General features: G+C 38.8%; 1 protein-coding gene across 1 annotated transcript in view; it reads left to right on the forward strand.

Moving 5' to 3' along the window:
- Nucleotides 1-609: 609 nt before the first annotated feature.
- Nucleotides 610-15,160, forward strand: part of tnn (tenascin N) — a 63,341-nt gene continuing 48,790 nt past the window's right edge. The window contains exons 1-3 of the mRNA XM_079819194.1: nt 610-867; nt 10,804-11,196; nt 14,110-14,484. Of these exons, the coding sequence (XP_079675320.1) occupies nt 10,809-11,196; nt 14,110-14,484 (763 nt within the window). The 5' untranslated portion in view covers nt 610-867; nt 10,804-10,808. The remainder of the gene's footprint in view (nt 868-10,803; nt 11,197-14,109; nt 14,485-15,160) is intronic.

Below are 15,160 nucleotides of genomic sequence, written 5' to 3' on the forward strand. Positions count from 1 at the left end.
TCAACACTACTCTAGGGATACTCAAGATTAACACCAGACTGTGTGTGTGTGTGTGTGTGTGTGTGTGTGTGTGTGTGTGTGTGTGTGTGTGTGTGTGTGTGTGTGTGTGTGTGTGTGTGTGTGTGTGTGTGTGTGTGTGTGTGTGTGTGTGTGTGTGTGTGTGTGTGTGTGTGTGTGTGTGTGTGTGTGTGTGTGTGTGTGTGTGTGTGTGTGTGTGTGTGTGTGAAGGATCAACACTACTCTACAGATACTCAAGACTAACACGAGTGTGTGTTATGCTGAATTTTATTACTTTGAATGTTCATTTTACATGCTCAGCGTTGAACATTTTTCATAGACGGCACAAAACCCAAAGCTGTAAATCAGATTAGGAATCAATTTCCATTTGTAAAGTTATACAAGTTTTCGAATCAAGAGGAAAAAAAAAAACCTGTGGAAAGTTCACATAAAAAAGTGTGGAGCTTTATTTAAGCTCAGGAGTGTTGACCTTGGCTCCACACGCCTGTCAGGAGCTATACATCACAATTCCTGGAAAATAGATTGATTAGCAGCGCTACTGTAAGAAAATCCCTGATAGAATATAAAAACGTTGGGATGCTGGGATGCATGGAGCTCTAGGTTTGTGTTTAATGAAATAAGTTCCAGACATTGTTGAGCATTGCCTCCCTCAGTCCGTGCTGTCCTCTGTGGTTGAGTTTGGAGCCACACCCAGGCCGGCCATTGGCTCAGAGCTGCCATGAGGACATTTAAACGGTTTGAAGGCAGAGCGCTGGAGGACTCTGGGACAGCTCCGGTCAGGAACAGGTGCTGTGGTGACCGTGGTCAGTCAGTGAGCTGGGATATTACTGAGGAAGGGGATATTCTGGGGTAAGGCTTCTGCAGCTTCTCACTGTTTTACTGACATTACATTATGTTATGATGTTTGTGAGGGTAGATGTAATGCATTGTTTTCTAATTTCCCAATTCTTGATTATTATGAATATTTAACATGTTTTGACTGGTAACTGGTATTTTATGATACAATCTAAATAACTAGTTTTATTAAAGTGAATTTCTTTTAAATGTCTGAATCACAATTTTTCCCTATTTTAGTAACTGCTAAAGACAAATATTTAACAAAGATGCATTACATTGATCAAAAGTGATAGTAAAGAGTAAATACACAAATATTTGAACTTTCTATTCATTAAAAAAATCCTGAAACTACATTCAAATAAAAAACTGTTACTTTAAATTGCAATATTTCACAATATTACTGTATTTTGATCAAATATGTTAAATTACCGACAAACTTTTGAATGGTGTGTAAATATATATTATATTGAGCCTTGACCTGTTAATATAATAAACTTTAATGTAATATAATCTGTAATGTGACCCCAGAGCTCAACAGCAGTGCTGCGTCTCACGGGTATATCTGTGGCATCGTATGGGTCAAAATTATCCATTTTTCTTCTATGCCAAAAATCATGAGGATATTAAGATCATGTTCCATGAAGATATTTGGTCAATGTTCATATCATAAATGTATTATTAGTAGTAATATGCATTGCTAAGGACTTCATTTGGACAACTTTAAAGGAGATTTTCTCAATATTTAGATGTTTTTGCACCCTCAGATGTTCAAATATTGTCCTATCCTAACAAACCATACATCAGTGAGAGATGATTTATTCAGATGAAGATGATCTGTACATCTGCCTTATGACTGCTGTTGTGCTCCAAGGTCACACATATTCATGCTCGGTGCTAAGAACCGTATGTTTAATTTTTGGATAAATATTGAAAGCATTGACAGTGATTCATATTTGTCATTTGGGACAATAATCTCTGGTTTAAAAGTACAAACAGCTTCATTTCTCAATAGTGCTCAATGAGAGAGTTGATTCATAAATCTAGTACAGCGATGGGTGTCCCGTCTTGACAGGAGAACATGTGTGCGGACAGGCACGCAGAGGAACACATGCTGAAGTCAGGTGCGCTGCAGGGAGACACATTTGATTTGGACATTTGTTTTTGTTTTGTTATAGTTTTAAATAGACCCCCCCCCCCAAACAAATTATTATTTTATATGAATTAAAAAATATTTGATATTACCTTGCATTGTGTGTTGATACAATACCTTCATACCTGCTATAACAGAAAAAACACACTCTAAAAATGCCGGGTTGTTTTAGCCCAGTGATTGGGTTAAATGTTTGCCCAACCTGCTGGGTAGTTTTATTTAACTCAAATATTGTTTAACAATTACTGTATGGCTGGCTTAAAATGAACCCAAAGTGTGTTGGATATTAAAAATCAGACATAATTACTAGAGGCAACAATAATAATCAAAAGGTGAACATTTATTAATATGCAATTTAATAAGTGTTTATTGCTAATTATAATACATTAAACTTATTAATAATGTTCATTTATTAAACATATTAATAAATGTTCATATCCAACATATTTTGGGTTCATTTTAAGCGAGAAATACAGTATTTAAACAATAGTTGAGTTCAATAAAACTACCCAGCAGGTTGGGCAAACATTTAACCCAAACACTGGGCTAAAACAACCCAATAACTGGGCTAAAACAACCCAATCACTGGGCTAAAACAACCCATTCACTGGGCTAAAACAACCCAATAACTGGGCTAAAACAACCCAATCACTGGGCTAAAACAACCCATTCACTGGGTTAAAACAACCCAACTGCTGGGCTAAAACAACCCATTCACTGGGCTAAAACAACCCAATAACTGGGCTAAAACAACCCAATCACTGGGCTAAAACAACCCATTTACTGGGTTAAAACAACCCAACCGCTGGGCTAAAACAACCCAACTGCTGGGCTAAAACAACCCATTTACTGGGTTAAAACAACCCAACCGCTGGGCTAAAACAACCCAACTGCTGGGCTAAAACAACCCATTTACTGGGTTAAAACAACCCAACCACTGGGCTAAAACAACTCATTTACTGGGTTAAAACAACCCAACCACTGTGCTAAAACAACCCAACTGGCTGGGCTAAAACAACCCAACCACTTGACTAAAACAACCAACCACTGGGTTAAAAACAAAAACAAAAACTAATCTCTGGGCTAAAACAACCCAATCACTGGGTTAAAACAACCCAACCACTGGGCTAAAACAACCAACCACTGGGTTAAAACAATCCAACAGCTGGGCTTAAATAACCCAATCACTGGGTTTGACTTTTTTCAACCCTTGGTTTGTTTTTAACGCAATATTTTATATGTCTTCAGATCTATGGATGTCAAATCTCCATTTGCTGCTCATTCCATCTCCACACTCTAAAAAATGCTGGGTTAAAAACAACCCAAGTTGGGTTGAAACTGGACTAACCCAGCAATTGGGTTGTTTTAACCCTGCGAATGGGTCGTTTTAACACATCGGTTGGGTTAAATGTTTGCTTAAAACAACCCAACTGCTGGGCTAAAACAACCCAACCGCTGGGTTAAAAAAAACCAACCGCTGGGTTATAACAACCCAATCACTGGGTTTGACTTTTTTCAACCCTTGGTTTGTTTTTAACGCGATATTTTATATATCTTCAGATCTATGGATGTCAAATCTCCATTTCCTGCCCATTCCATCTCCACACTCTAAAAAATGCTGGGTTAAAAACAACCCAAGTTGGGTTGAAAATGAACCCAGCAATTGGGTTGTTTTAACCCAGCGAATGGGTCGTTTTAATGCATCGGTTGGGTTAAATGTTTGCTTAAAACAACCCAATCGCTAGGTTAGTCCATTTTCAACCCAACTTGGGTTATTTTTAACCCAGCATTTTTAGAGTGCATGTTTTATTAGAGGCATATGCGTAGTCCTTAATCTACTCGGACCGCAGTAAGATCTGAGCAACATCCCCTCGTCTGCCAGATTAGGAGGAGCCGCTACTGTGTTGGCTTCAGGTATTATCAGAAGCCCAGATCAGATGAACAGCAGATGTTGCACAGCCCACTGGAGGTTTACTATGGGCTGTCTGCACGTCACACATTACAGGCTAGCAGAATCAGCTCTGGGCATCTGAGAGATCCTCTGAGGCTGCTGTGGTTTCTCTCCCCACTGGAGCTCACACGGAGGACAGGAAATGAGGCTGTACCTAGACTTAAGCTTAATTGCTTTCAGCTCTCATCAGCTGAAGAGCAAAGGGGAAAATCACTAGTGCTGCATGTTTGCGGCTCACAGTCTGCACTCCTCACCTCTCCGCCTCTTCTCGCTCTGCATCGCTGAAGCTCCTTCCTAATGCTGCGACTGGGGCTTCAGAAGCGGAGGAACAGACTGTCTTTGTCTTCTTCCTAATGTGTCTCAGGAGAGGAGAGGGCACAGTCTGGCTCTCTGTTTTCCCGCCCTCAACCTCACTCAATTTATTCCCCTCTCAGAATGTGATTTATGCCGTTCACAGTCTGTTTGTATGCCTTATTGCTTGTAGGTCTTTGCCCTTGTAGTTCCTAAAAGCCATGAATAAGTCCCAGTCACAGCGCTGAAAGATTGTGTGTGGACTTGGTGTTGAGATCCGACAGAAAGCAGCCGAGGGCCACTTAGGGCCCCTGCATCTCTTCTGTCTGGAAGCCGGCTCTTGTTCAGCTGCTGGGATTTCATTGGGCACGGCTCGCTGAATCGCTCACTGGGTAAAGAAATGTTCAAATGTTTTGGATATCCTCTTGTAAAACTAAGGAGATTCTTGAATGTTCTACACTGCACATAAAATAAGACTTATTCTTATATCTTCTTATGATTATATTTTTATTAGCAATGTTTATGATGAAAACAATTCTTACACTCTAAAAAATGTTGGGTTGAAAATGGACAAACCCAGCTATTGGGTTGTTTTATCCCAGTGAATGGGATATGTTTATTAAATGAACATTATTAATACGTTTAATGAATAATAATTAGTAATAAACATTTATTAAATTACGTATTAATAAATGTTCACCTTTTGATTATTATTGTTGCCTCTAGTAATTTGTCTGATTTTTAATTTCCACCCTATTTTGGGTTCATTTTAAGCCAGCCATTTAGAGTCATTTAAAACAATAGTTGAGTTAAATAAAACTATCCAGCAGGTTGGGTAAACATTTAACAACTGCAGGGTTAAAACAACCCAATCGCTGGGCTAAAACATCCCAATTGCTGGGCTAAAACATTCCAATTGCTGGGCTAAAACAACCCAATCACTGGGCTAAAACATTCCAATTGCTGGGCTAAAACAACCCAATCTCTGGGCTAAAACATTCCAATTGCTGGGCTAAAACAACCCAATCACTGGGCTAAAACATTCCAATTGCTGGGCTAAAACAACCTAATTTCTGGGCTAAAACAACCCAATCGCTGGGCTAAAACATTCCAATTGCTGGGCTAAAACAACCCAATCACTGGGCTAAAACATTCCAATTGCTGGGCTAAAACAACCCAATCACTGGGCTAAAACATTCCAATTGCTGGGCTAAAACAACCTAATCTCTGGGCTAAAACAACCTAATCTCTGGGCTAAAACAACCTAATCGCTGGGCTAAAACATTCCAATTGCTGGGCTAAAACAACCTAATCTCTGGGCTAAAACAACCCAATTGCTGGGCTAAAACAACCTAATCTCTGGGCTAAAACAACCCAATCGCTGGTTTAAAACAACCCAATCGCTGGGCTAAAACATTCCAATTGCTGGGCTAAAACAACCTAATCTCTGGGCTAAAACAACCTAATCTCTGGGCTAAAACAACCTAATCTCTGGGCTAAAACAACCTAATCTCTGGGCTAAAACAACCCAATCACTGAGCTAAAACATCCCAATCACTGGGCTAAAACAACCTAATCTCTGGGCTAAAACATTCCAATTGCTGGGCTAAAACAACCTAATCTCTGGGCTAAAACAACCCAATCACTGGGCTAAAACATTCCAATTGCTGGGCTAAAACAACCTAATCTCTGGGCTAAAACAACCCAATCACTGGGCTAAAACATCCTAACTGCTGGGCTAAAACAACCCATTCACTGGGCTAAAACAACCCAATCACTGGGCTAAAACAACCCAACCACTGGGCTAAAACAACCCATTCACTGGGCTAAAACAACCCAACCACTGGGCTTAAACAACCCAATCACTGGGTTTGTCCATTTTCAACCCCACTTGGGTTGTTTTTAACCCAGCATTTTTTAGAGTGTTATTCACTATTATTAATATGAATTATTCTTGATATCTTATACTAACATACACTATATATATAATTGTTCTTTTATTTGCAGTGTAGCCCATTGGGTGAGAATCATGAGATTAAAAAAAGATGTTGATCTTCCACGAGAATGTGCTCAGACATTTGTACGTCATGCACTGGCCAGTTTCATGCCAAATGTGGGCAATAAGTATTGTGTGGTTTTTGCCGCGCAATTGGTATTGTCTCTTCAATTACTGTGACAGAAACAGAGCATCTTCTTTATAGTGTGTTTATGTGTGTGCATGCAGACTCAAACATCCCCTCCGTAGCTGTGGAAGAAGAAAGCTGGCAGGCTTTCCCAGTGTCCTCTCCAAGATAAATAAAAGAGCCAAAAGAAACGGCGCACATGAAATAAAAGCCTCTGACAGAAAGCAATAAACGAGACCCTCAAAGGGCCTTGCAGCTCTAGTGTGTGTGTGGCGTCTGGGCCTGTGATGTGGGCCAGGGCAGGACGGTCATGGACCCCAAAACTGCACCATCCCATCTCATTAACATCAGGAGGCACTGAGGTCATGAGAGACTCCGTGATTAAGTGTTTAATATTACCAGTGAGTCAAGGACACTTATTTTGATATATCAATTAGAAGAGAGGAAAATACTTTGTTCCAGTGTGAGTCACAGATGTGAATCTACATAAAAACACAGGCATTATTCCCCCAAATGTGGAGCTCAACAGCAGTGCTGCGTCTCACGGGTATATCTGTGGCGTTTATGGGTCAAAATGATCCATTTTTCTTTTATGCCAAAAATCATGAGGATATTAAGATCATGTTCCATGAAGATATTTGGTCAATGTTCATATCATAAATGTATTATTAGTAGTAATATGCATTGCTAAGGACTTCATTTGGACAACTTTAAAGGAGATTTTCTCAATATTTAGATGTTTTTGCACCCTCAGATGTTCAAATATTGTCCTATCCTAACAAACCATAAATCGATCCTTATGACTGTTTTTTTTGGTCCAGGGTCTGCTTAACAGACCTGAACGATTTCAAATAACTGATTTGTTATGTGGTTATTGTTTTATTTGTGCTATTGATGTTTTGAAAGTTGCTATTATTGCACATTTATTGATATACAGCTGGAATATATTGGCTGGACGAGCCGTTTTGTATTTAGTGAATGATTCATATTGCTTTAATCGTTTTTTTAAAGGTTTTTATTTGGAAAATTGCAAACACAAAATGAAAGGCTTCTCAGACTAATGCAATAGCCGTCCACATCTGCGAAAGAGAATCTGTCAGAAACAGCCGCCAGCACTGTTTTCTTCTCAGTTGGTTGATCCGTACGGCATGAGCTCCAGATTCTTCTGTGCTTCTGTTCACATTTTTATCTCGGTCCTGAGGGAGTGCTCGGTCTTCTCATTTCAGCATTTCTGCCATTCCACATCTGCTTCTGGACTTTGATGTGTGTTGTTCCGTGTTTATATTTAAGCGCCGCATCCGCAAAGATTTTCATAATGTTCAAAACAAGGTGTGGAGTGAATCAATTCAATGACACTGAGTTACGGGGTGTGATGTGGTGCCATTTCTAAGCCGTTTCCGTTTATCCCAGTGTTGTGATTGATAAAAAGGACATCATTTAAATCCACAAAGAACGAGTGGCCTTTATTAATCTGTTGTTCATAGATCATGCAGTGTCAGTGAAACTCTCCGGCTGGGTTTGAGGTCCTGTGGGCTCACAGGGGCTCCGGCCTTTGCATTGCATAATGGCATCATCTACAGGTGTTTATGCATCTATATCCAAGTTCTATATGCAGTATATCTACAACACTCATTTAAATTAGTTTTCTGATTTATATTTTTATTTATATGTGTGACCCTTGACCTCAACAGCAGTGGTGCGTCTCACGGGTATATCTGTGGCATCGTATGGGTCAAAATTATAAATCTTTCTTTTATACCAAAAATCATTAGGATATTAAGATCATGTTCCATGAAGATATTTGGTCAATGTTCATGTCATAAATGTATTATTAGTCGTAATATGCATTGCTAAGGACTTCATTTGGACAACTTTAAAGGAGATTTTCTCAGTTTTCCAGATTTTCAAATAGTTGTATCTCGACTGATCAGACTTTTAAGAGAAAGCCAGAGGTGGACAAAGTGCACAACTCCATTACTCGAGTAAAAGTAAGAGTACCACTGGTCAAGTATTACTCCGTCACAAGTGAAATTTGTAAAAACAGATTTTTACTTAAGTAAAAGTACAGAAGTACTTGTTTTTAAAATGACTCAAGTATCAAAGGTCAATTTCTTTTTAATGTCAATGCATTATTTTATTCTTGTTGCATTGTTGTATGAATGGTGGTTTAAGCCAGTCAGTGATGCTCCATCCGACATGATAGCATACGACTACCTTATAGGGTTAGTTCACTCAAAAATGAAAATTATGTCATTAATTCCTCACCCTCTTGTCGTTCGACACCCGTAAGTCCTCCGTTCATCTTCAGACACAAATGAAGATATTTTAGTGTAAAGCTGATGCTGAGAAAGGCTTCAGATAGGCCTCCATTGGCATTCAGTACATTTACACTCACAAGACCCATAAAAGGCACTTAAAACGTCGTTACAAAGTCTATCTCACCACAGTGGCTCTACAATAATTTAACGATATGACGACAATAGTTTTTGTGCGCAAAAAAAATCAAAATAACGCCTTTATCCAGCTTGTTCTTGTCTTCCGTGTGTGTCTCCACGACGCATGCGTGAGAATATGACGCAGATCCGGCGTTCGGACACATGACCCAGAAGAGATTTGTTTACGAGCAGAGGAAGACGCGCGTATCTCAGCTGTTGAATTCTACATTGATCGTGCTTTAGGTCTCGGCGTAGTTCTCAAAATGGGGCTTAAGTGAGCATTTCATGGATTCCCGAATGCCGGATCTGCGTCATATTCTCGCGCATGCGTCGTGGAGGCACACACGGAAGACAAGAAGAGGTTGAATAAAGTCGTCTTACGGGTGTCGAACAACATGAGGGTGAGGAATTAATGACATAATTTTCATTTTTGGGTGAACTAACCCTTTAAAGTCATTTCTTTGCTTGTATTAGCTCTTTACAAAGTCACTTTAAGGTTGAATGCACAGATCCAATACACTGATACATATCCGATATTCTCCCAACTGTTTACGTTCACTTTTGACATGATCAACTTTTTTTTACATGAATACCAAAATGAACATTCTTGACATAATTTTGTGCATATTTGTCAGTTCAATTGTGAAAAGACACGAACAAGAGCTCAATTCAGTACTTGTGTGCCGTCTGAGAGGCAGCTTTCTGTGTGCGCACTGAACTGAGCTCTCTTTCACCTCATCATGCTTTTTCAGATTTATCCATTTGTCTGCTCTTCTCTTTCTCCCAGACATTTTGAACATTTTATGAGACATGCATCAAGTTTATGCCAACTAAACTAATCTTTAATCTTTTTGGAAAATTAAACAAAACTCAAACATCCTGTTGTGGTTGCACACACTGTGCCGAGAAACCATCTTCTTCCACTTTGCTATAAACGGATCAGTGTTCATAAAAATGTTGGGAAACTTCACATGACACTATACATGTGTGATTACTGATAGGCTGTCTGCAACAAAAAAAAAATAATAATAAAAAACTTGTTAAAGAAGAAAATCATCCACTGAATTTCAAAGCTGCTACAGAAACGACTTTCGTCTTCGAGGACCTTGATTAAAATGTAATGGAGTAAAAGTCAAAAATTTCAAGAAAAAATAATACTCAAGTAAAGTACAGATACTCAAAAAGTATAATACTAAAAGTCATAATAGTAAGAAAAAAATATGACATGCTAAGTCATAATTATAAGATAAAATGTTGAAAATGTGATTTTAAAAGTCCTCATTATTAGATAAATTCAAAAATATGACATGCTAAGTCATAATTATAAGATCAAATGTTGAAAATGTTAAAAGTCCTCATTATTAGATAAAGTCAAAAATAATACTCAAGTAAAGTACAGATACTCAAAAAGTGTACTAAAGTACAGTACTCAAGTAAATGTACATACTGTCCACCTCTGGAGAAAACCCTTTTCAAGACCACACACACGATTCACACACTCCTCGCTGTTAATGAATTACACTAACTCAGGTGTGCTGGGGTCCATTTTAGTTTTAAAGCAAACGAGTCCCAGGTGGCTCTTCTGAAGCATGCATTTTCCATTTTGTAAAACATCCTACTTTGCAGAGATGTATTAAAGGTTTGAATGACGTCATGGGGATTACATCATTTCGAAGTGTTCTCTGCTCCCAGAAGCCCTTGTGGTTGTGGATGTGTAATTAACGGTTTTGATGTGCTTGGCAAATACACAGTCTGCACAGTTTCTACAGTAGGCTCAGACATCTGTAACATGGCCTTGTAAAACAGATTTCCCTCCATTAAACATAATGTGATGTCTTGCACATTGATTTCCGTGTGTTAGGCAAGCAAATCAAGCTCCTTACTGGAAGGTGAGACCGCAGACCATAAGGAAAGTTTGATATTTTGAGAAAGAAATGCTTTTAAATGCAACCACACAGTCATCATAAGATTCTCCAAGAGTTCATGTCTTTCTTTCAGAAACCATGATTGTTAGATTGAACCGGCTGAAGAGGGGTCTCTTTCTCCTGGGGACGCTCCTTACGCTGTCCCAGATTGTGCTGTCCGAGGAGGAGGCGCTTCCTGCGGAGAAAGAAGTCACATTCAGCCACGTCTACAGGATTGACTCGGGGTGTAAGCAGAGTTCCCCGGCGGGACAGCTTTCCCAGGACCAGGCCTCAGAAGGACAGTTAGTCACAGTGGATGGACAGAATGACATTGTCTTCAAGCACAACATACGTCTACAGTCGGCTGGCTGTGGATGTGCGGACTCTGAGGATTTCAAATCCTTGTTGTACCGAGTAAATGGCCTGGAGGAGGAGGTCACCTACCTGAAGAGCCAATGCGCTCAGAGCTGCTGCAAAGCAGGGTCAGGTACTGTATGAGCGCCAGCCTGGGAGATTATTCCCTGATTTTAGAGATCAAACTACCTGGATTGACAAATGTAAAAAGTGCAAAATGCATTGTGTGTCCCTTATCACACACTTTTAACAAAAATCCCCGTAAAATTTACGATAAACCAGAACTTTACCGTAAAAAATACGGTAGCAGCATTTTAAGTTTTACGAGATAGCACTTAGTTTACTGTCTTGTACTGTAAAGATTTATATTGTAATAATTATGTGTATTCTGTTAAATTTACGGTAAAAAATGATGTTAAATTTACTGTAAAAAAATGGCAGCTGTGGTTGCCAGAACTTTACTGTAAAAAATACTATTAACATTTTAAGTTTTATGGGATAGCACTTCGTTTACTGTCTATTTTACAGTTTAAAACTGTATAATTTAAAGGAATACTGTAAAACAATTCAGTTAAATTTACGGTAACAAACTGGCAGCTGTGGTTGCCAGAACTGTTTTACTGTAAAAAAAATATGGTAGCAACATTTTAGGTTTTACGGGACGGCACTTCGTTTACTGTCTATTTTACAGTTCAAAACCAGATAATTTAAAAGATTATATTGTAATAATTGCGTGTACACTGTAAAAAAATTATGTTAAATTTACAGTAAAAATCAGCAGCTGCGGTTGCCAGAACTTTACCGTGAAAAATATGATGGCAACATTTTAGGTTCCCTTTCAGTCGGTCATGTTCGACGTACGTCTCCATTCCCTCCTTCAGGGAACGAGGGTTACATAAATAACCGAGACGTTTTACGGGACAGCACTTATTTTACTATCTATTTTACAGTTCAAAAATGTATGTTTTAAAGGTTTATATTGTAATAATCACGTGTACACTATTAAAAAAATCTGTTAAATTTACAGAAAAAGATTGGGAGCTATGGTTGTCAGAAATTTACCGTAAAAAATACCGTAGTAACATTTTAGATTTTAAAGGGACAGCACTTAGTTTACTGTCTATTTTACAGTTTAAAACCGTATAATTTAAAGGTTCATATTTTAATAATTACATGAATATTGTAAAACAATTCAGTTAAATTTACAGTAAAAAAATGGCAGCTGTGGTTGCCAGAACTTTACCATAAAAAATACGGTTGCAACATTTTAGGTTTTATGGGACAGCAATTAGTTTACTGTCTATTTTACAGTTCAAAACTGTATAATTTAAAGGTTTATATTGTCATAATTACTTGGACACTGTAAAAAAAATGATGTTAAATTTACAGTAAAAAAACAGCAGCTGTGGTTGTCAGAAATTTACCGTAAAAAATACAGTAGCAACATTTTAGGTTTTACGAGACAGCACTTAGTTTACTGTCTATTTTACAGTTTAAAACCATAAAATTTTAATGTTTATATTGTAATAATTATGTGTATATTGTAAAACAATTCAGTTAAATTTACCGTAAAAAATACGGTTTCAACATTTTAGGTTTTACGGGACAGCACTTAGTTTACTGTCTATTTTACAGTTCAAAACCATATAATTTAAAAGTTTATATTGTAATCATTACGTGTACACTGTAAAAAAAATCTGGTAAATTTACAGTAAAAAAATGCCAGCTGTGGTTTCCAGAACTTTACCGTAAAAAATACGGTAGCAACATTTTAGGTTTTACAGATTTAAGTCAAATTTACAGTAAAAAAACGTATTTCGTTAACTGAAATAATGTTAAATTACCAAGCTATTGAAATACTAATATCTGTGATGTACCTTTGGTATATACTGACAACCACCAATCAAAGTGGAGATGAAAGTCACATGATCAATCAAAGCTTTGAGGAGGACAATACTCATATATAAATATTATTCTGTTCTCTATTATGTTCCTATCCCCTTCTGATATAAATGCCCTGTACTAAGACCCTTCATATCCTGTGCATGATGTGCGGTTTGCAGGTGAGTTTCAGTATGTTAAAGGGTTAGTTCACCCAAAAATGTAAATTGTGTCATTAATGACTGAGCCTCATGTGGTTGGACACCCGTCAGACCTCCGTTCATCTTCAGACACAAATGAAGATATTTTAGTGTAAATCTGATGCTCTGAAAGGCCTCCATTGGCTCAACTTTACACTCTCAAGACCCTTAAAAGACACTAAAGACTAAAGTTACAAAGTCCATCTCACTACAGCGGCTCTACAATAACTTTATGAAGACGAGAATAGTTTCTGTGCGCAAAAAAACCCTAAATAACGACTTATATAGTGATGACGATTTCAAAACAAGGCATCATGAAGCTTCGAAGCGTTATGAGTCAGTGAGTCGATTCAGCGGTTCAGAGCGTTATGAATCAGTGAGTCGATTCAGCAGTTTGAATTGCCAAATTTCAGCAGTTTGGCGGTTTGACACGCGATCCGAATCATGAATCGACTCACTGATTCATAACGCTCTGAACCGCTGAATCGACTCACTGATTCATAACGCTCTGAACCGCTGAATCGACTCACTGATTCATAACGCTCTGAACCGCTGAATCAACTCACTGATTCATAACGCTTCGAAGCTTCATGAGGCCGTGTTTTGAAATCGTCATCACTATATAAGTCGTTATTTAGGGTTTTTTTGCGCGCAAAAGCTATTGTCGCCGATTCATAAAGTTATTTTAGAACCACTGTAGTGAGATGGACTTTGTATCGACGTCTTTAGTTTCTTTTAAGGGTCTTGAGAGTGTAAAGTTGAGCCAATGGAGGCCTTTCAGAGCATCAGATTTACACTAAAATATCTTCATTTGTGTCTGAAGATGAACGGAGGTCTGACGGGTGTCCAACCACATGAGGCTCAGTCATTAATGACACAATTTACATTTTTGGGTGAACTAACCCTTTCAGGCTGTTCTGGTTTGCAGGTGAGTTTCAGCATGTTAAGGCTGTTCTGGTTTGCAGGTGTGGACAGCAGCTGTAGTGGGCATGGCCTCTACCAGCCGGACTCCTGCAGCTGTAAGTGTAACCCGGGCTGGGAAGGTCCAGACTGCTCCATCTCCTCCTGCCCTGATGAATGCAATGATAACGGCCGCTGTGTGGACGGACGCTGTGTTTGCTATGAAGGCTACAGCGGCCATGACTGCAGCCAGCTCACCTGCCCCAACGACTGCAAGGATAAAGGCCACTGTGTGGATGGCAAGTGTGTGTGCTTTAGTGGATTCTCAGGGGAAGACTGCAGTGTGGCGACCTGTCCGAACGACTGCATAGGGAACGGCCGCTGTGTGGATGGACAGTGCATCTGCGATGAGGGATTCTTTGGAATCGACTGCTCCATGGGTAAGACTGTCTTCAGTGTGGAAATAGAGTCTATTTACACCAAAGCACATAGCCGACCTTAGGCAGAGGCTATTTACACTAACTCCGCCCACTGTTGACTCATTGAGCCTGACAAAATTACAAAAGAAATCCCGCTTCTCCCTTTTCCTATCGCATATCAGTTCAGAGAGGCATTCATTTTAAAACAAAATTAAGAAAATAATCAGAAAGTGGAAATAAAAGGCCTTAACGGGCATTTAAAGGGTTAGTTCACCCAAAAATGTAAATTGTGTCATTAATGACTGAGCCTCATGTGGTTGGACACCCGTCAGACCTCCGTTCATCTTCAGACACAAATGAAGATATTTTAGTGTAAATCTGATGCTCTGAAAGGCCTCCATTGGCTCAACTTTACACTCTCAAGACCCTTAAAAGACACTAAAGACTAAAGTTACAAAGTCCATCTCACTACAGCGGTTCTACAATAACTTTATGAAGACGAGAATAGTTTTTGTGCGCAAAAAAACCCTAAATAACGACTTATATAGTGATGACGATTTCAAAACACGGCCTCATGAAGCTTCGAAGCGTTATTAATCAATGAGTCGAATCATGATTCGGATCGCGTGTCAAACCGCCAAACTACTGAAATTTGGCGATCCAAACCGCTGAATCGACTCACTGATTCATAACGCTC

This window comes from Gobio gobio (assembly GCF_949357685.1).
Source record: "Gobio gobio genome assembly, chromosome: 6".
In the NCBI taxonomy this organism is placed as follows: Eukaryota; Metazoa; Chordata; class Actinopteri; order Cypriniformes; family Gobionidae; genus Gobio; species Gobio gobio.